Source organism: Penaeus chinensis, chromosome 19 (assembly GCF_019202785.1).
Source record: "Penaeus chinensis breed Huanghai No. 1 chromosome 19, ASM1920278v2, whole genome shotgun sequence".
Classification (NCBI taxonomy): domain Eukaryota; kingdom Metazoa; phylum Arthropoda; class Malacostraca; order Decapoda; family Penaeidae; genus Penaeus; species Penaeus chinensis.
In genome coordinates this window covers 1573637-1578636 of record NC_061837.1, presented here as the reverse complement: position 1 = coordinate 1578636, position 5000 = coordinate 1573637, and the positions used below count along the sequence as shown (strand labels likewise).

General features: G+C 37.9%; 1 protein-coding gene across 1 annotated transcript in view; it reads right to left on the bottom strand.

Moving 5' to 3' along the window:
• LOC125035234 (neuronal calcium sensor 1-like) overlaps window positions 1-5000 on the bottom strand; it is a 17471-nt gene that overhangs the window by 7385 nt on the left and 5086 nt on the right. The window contains exons 5-6 of the mRNA XM_047627494.1: window positions 3928-3965; window positions 306-430 (exon numbers count right to left, since the gene is read on the bottom strand). Coding sequence (XP_047483450.1) covers window positions 306-430; window positions 3928-3965 — 163 coding nt within the window. The remainder of the gene's footprint in view (window positions 1-305; window positions 431-3927; window positions 3966-5000) is intronic.

The following is a 5000-nucleotide window of genomic DNA, read 5'->3' as shown; positions in this document are numbered from 1 at the left end:
GGAATAGTAGCTAAAAGAAAAAGGATAAGGAAAGTAAGGAGAGAAAAAGGCCCATAAGCTTGAAACATCTGGGAAGGAGGAAAGGGAGTAACTAAAAGGAAGTAGAAAAAGGGAGGAGGAGGAGAGAGAGGCCTATGCGAAAAGAAGGGAGGAGGGGAAAATTAAAATGAAGTAGAAAAGGAAGAATGAAGAAGGAGACAAAGGGACCCTGGGAAGAGAGAGAGGGAGAGGAGGAAGAAAGAAAGGCAACAGAAAAATAAAGGAAGAGGAAAATAAGGAGAGAATGGGGAGAGCGAGGAACCCACCTGCTTGAACCCTCTGTAGATGAGTTGGATTTCCTTCCTGGAGAATTTGGTCGTTTTGGCGAGCTTATCCAGTTCCTCCGGCCGATAGCGCTGCACGTGGAGGCTGAAGTCGTCCATGTCATCCTCTGCGGAGATGAGAGCGCTTATTAGACTCTCCTATTCGCCTGTTTCTTCTTCGTCATCTTCTTTCTTAATCTATTATATTTATTATATTGTGTTCCATCTATTTATTGCTTTTAACTAATTATCATCTTTTATTTATTCATTATTTCAGATCATATATTGTTATATATATTTTTTCTCTCTCTATTCGTTATTGTTTATTTATTAATTATCTTTCATGTGTGCTATTTCCTTTTTCATCCTATTATACATTATCTTAAAAGTTATTTCGCAAATTTTGCTGAGGATACAAATGGTCCGTATGACTGAAGGGCAATCCTCGCGTGCCCTTACACCTCGACAGAAGCAACAGGCAGCGTCTTCAGTTTGTAGTACACCCAGTGATCAGTATATACGCCCGAGATAAGGCGCTTTCTCCCACGTCATCACATAAGATTGATGATAAGGATAGTGCTGATATAGATTTAATTGACAATGATGATGAGGAGAATAGTGCTCATGATGTTGATTTCAATGACAATGATAATGATAAATTGATGAGGATGATGATAACGATTCTATTGTTAAGATAATGATAATAATAATGACGAAAAAGAAAATTGTGATGTTGATAATGGTACTGGCGACAGTGGTAATATTCTGCTTTTACAAATAAGTAAAAAAAAATCTGTTTCTTCAGTATTTCCCTTCGTTTCATTCACAAAACCGCCACCACATTGAAGATAATAAGATCTTCAATTGCTCAACTGCTTCGATTCAGTTGTGCATCTTTTCAACCAGACTTCTAGTGTAAAGATACAAAAAATGAAGTTGTATCTCAATGACAAAAAGGCAATGTGTAGGCTGTAATCACGGAGTTCTCTTATTTCCGTCTTGTTCTATTACTGTTTTGTACCATTTAAGATATCTGTATCTTCTCTATTTTATTTCTGTATGTATGTGTGTTATGACAACGCAGCTGCAAAGTTCTTGCGATTACTTTCAGTTGATCAATCTTCTTATATCTCTTTCTAGATGTATGTTTGTCCATCTATTTCCGTCTATCTCTCTCTACCTATACCGTTGCCCAACCTCACACACAAATTGTAACCATTAACAACCACAAACACTACCATACAAACATCACAGTTAACCCATTACCACCGGGGAATATGAATAAAAAAATGGGGAAGATGCTGTGCTCATGTTTTATATCTTTCTGTAAAATATCTCTACACATACATGGCTCTGCCTTACCTGATTTCACCTTTCCTTGAATTGGCGAGAAAAGGCATTTTTTACTAGTGTTATGAATATCGATGGTGCTATTTCTATTATAAACATTATAATTACTATAATGTTATAAACATTAGCAATAGCAAAATAAGATAACGTATAATATTTTCGTTAATTAAAAAAAAAAAAGGTAAACGGGCGAGAGAGGCAGTATTTAGTACAAGTGTAGCCATCTATGCGTAAAAACAATCAAACAAGTAAACTCACGGTGAGCATGGCATGGACGTACGTGACATGCCCGTCGTTAATGAGTTAAAAAGATACCACTTACTACTGTTATCCCCCTCTCCCATCCTAACCCTCATTTTTATCTTCTGTTTCGTATCTACAGTGTCTTCCTCCTTCTCCCCCGGCGACTGGTAACAGAGGCATTAATAGCTGCTTCTATTGCTATAATTGCTATTACTCGACGAAAATGGTTCCTGTCGGTTGTAGGGGCGCAAAGGAACGCGATTGCCTTGATTGATGTAATGCTCAGAAATGGTTGGTTCTTGTTTTCATTAGAGGGAGGATCGCTCTCTCTGCCTCTGTTTGTTTGTTTCTCTACCTGTTTGATTCTCTCTCTAACTCTCTAACTCTCTCTCTCTCTCTCTCTCTCTCTCTCTCTCTCTCTCTCTCTCTCTCTCTAACTCTCTAACTCTCTAACTCTCTCACTCACCCTCTCTCTATCTATCTATCTCTCTCTCTATCTCTCTATCTCTCTATCTATCTATCTATCTATCTATCTTTAGAAAGATGGATAGATAGACATATAAACAGATACATAGATAGATAGATGGACAGATGTAGATGAATAGGTAGATAGATAGAGAGACAGATATTGATGAATTGATCATTAAACAGATCGATGGATATGCTTATCTGATAGATAGATAGATAGATAGAGAGAGAGAGAGAGAGAGAGAGAGAGAGAGAGTGTGTGTGTGTGTGTGTGTGTACACACGTTAACATACATGTACGCACTTCCACCCACCCACACAAAGAAAGACAATTGCACATACATACACAGACACTTACACATCCACACAGATTAAGACATACATAGATACACATACATTACACATACACACGCGCTCGCGCAGCACAGAACCATCATCGCCGTTACACTGAAACACAACATGGAGTTTGAAAAAATGGCGGAATAGGGCAAAGAGAGAGAGAGAGGGAGAGAGAGAGAGAGAGAGAGAGAGAGAGAGAGAGAGAGAGAGAGAGAGAGAGAGAGAGAGAGAGAGAGAGAGAGAGAGAGAGAGAGAGAGAGAGAGAGAGAGAGAGAGAGAGAGAGAGAGAGAGAGAGAGAGAGAGAGAGAGAGAGAAAGAAAGAAAAGAATAAACCACGCAGCTGCAAAATTAAAAGCTAGTGAAACTGTAACATACTGTATAGTACATTTTGTAAAAGTACTTTGAATATTATTTTCCTGTAAAAAAAGGTGTAATTGTATAATTTCATTACATTCCCTCATCTCTCTCTCTTTCTCTCTCTCTCTCTCTCTCTCTCTCTCTCTCTCTCTCTCTCTCTCTCTCTCTCTCTCTCTCTCTCTCTCTCTCTCTTTCCTTATCATTTTTTACTTGTTATTTTGAAGTTATCATTATAATTTTCTTCCTTTTCTTCCTCTTTCCATTTCGTTTTTCTTCCATGCTTTTGGCTACCCTTTCTCTTTTTCTCATATGTCTCTGTTTCCTTCTTTCTACTTACTTTTCTAACCATCTAGCTCTCTAATATATCTATATGCGTGTTTTCCTTCCTGCTTGTCTATCTGTCTCTCCATCTATCTACTCCTTTTCTGACCCTGCTTCCTTCAATAATGCTTCCCCTTCTCTTCACGCCCTAATGAGAAACATAACACTCTATTTGATAATCGCCAACCTATAATGGACTATGATTTTCTCTTCGACTTTAGCAAGTGCAATTACATGAACATTCAACATCAAATGAACATTCACTTACACATTAACTGGGCGCAAAGAGATGCCTTCGTTTTGTTCAGGATATTTTTTGGTTATGGGAGAATGAAATCTCCTTCGAAGGTTATTTCTGGAATGAAAGATAACATGCACGCACAAAAACACACACGTGCATATCGATGTATGGGCGTGTTTGTATGTGTATGATGTATACTGTAATTTCACTTTCAAAGCATTTATGGTGCACCAAGAAGCCAGTTCATAAAATAAGGATTAAAAGTTGTAATTCCGGAGAAATATTGAGAATTTTTCCAGCAGTTACTTGGTTCCCACACAGCAAGACATAGAGCTTTAATTTGTCTGAAATGTGAACACACTCATTTGCATACACTTAATCACCTTTACGTAAACCCGCACATAATTTATTGCGTGATATTTCAAAGTTAAATACCCCATAGATTAGGCCCCCTTTTACCATTTCATTCACAATATGCTGTAAACCTTTTATATTTCCCTTTTTTCTTTTCAGAGTTTTGAATTAGATTAACATTTCTGAAGGGAAACGGTCGATATTGAAAGCGCATGTGTAAACTCAGGCGTGAGTGTGTATTAACAGGCAGAGTTGACACAAGCAAGCAAACACACCTTGAGCTTTGAATTGACTGAATAAACACAGTGACTCGTGTTGGCGATGATGTAAGCTCAAGCCCCTATTCTAATGCCTCTCTCCTCGCTCACTTTTTTCATACTTCCTTCGTAAATTTTCTTTCTCTTCTTGTCTTTTCTTTCTACATTTTTTGTCTTTCTCTTTTTTTCTTTCTACTTCCCTCCCTCCTCTCTCTCTCCCTCTCTATCTCTCTCTCTCTCTCTCTCTCTCTCTCTCTCTCTCTCTATCTCTATCTATCTATCTAGCTATTTCTCTCTCTCACTCTCTTTCTCTCTCTCTCTCTCTCTCTCTCTCTCTCTCTCTCTCTCTCTCTCTCTCTCTCTCTCTCTCTCTCTCTCTCTCTCTCTCTCTCTCTCTCTCTCTCTCTCTCTCTCTCTCTCTCTCTCTCTCTCTCTCTCTCTCCCTCCCTCCTCCCTTTTCATATTTCACCGAAATTTCGAAATTCACAAATAAAAAAAAGTTGTTTTCATATACCCCTCTTCATCAGTATTCCCTTTCATTAACTCCTCTTTAAATTTATGATGAAACGCAAAATGGAGAGATCTCTGGCAGCATTGAAGAGACGGATAATGAAAGGGAACAGAAAGTTGGTGATGAGAACAAGAGTTAATGTTTTTTTTTTTTTTTTTTTTTTTTCTGAAGCTTTTAAAATCATGAAAACGCAGATATGTGGAAGTGGAATTGTGAATGTGTGTGTGTGTGTGTATATATATATATAACTATGTGTG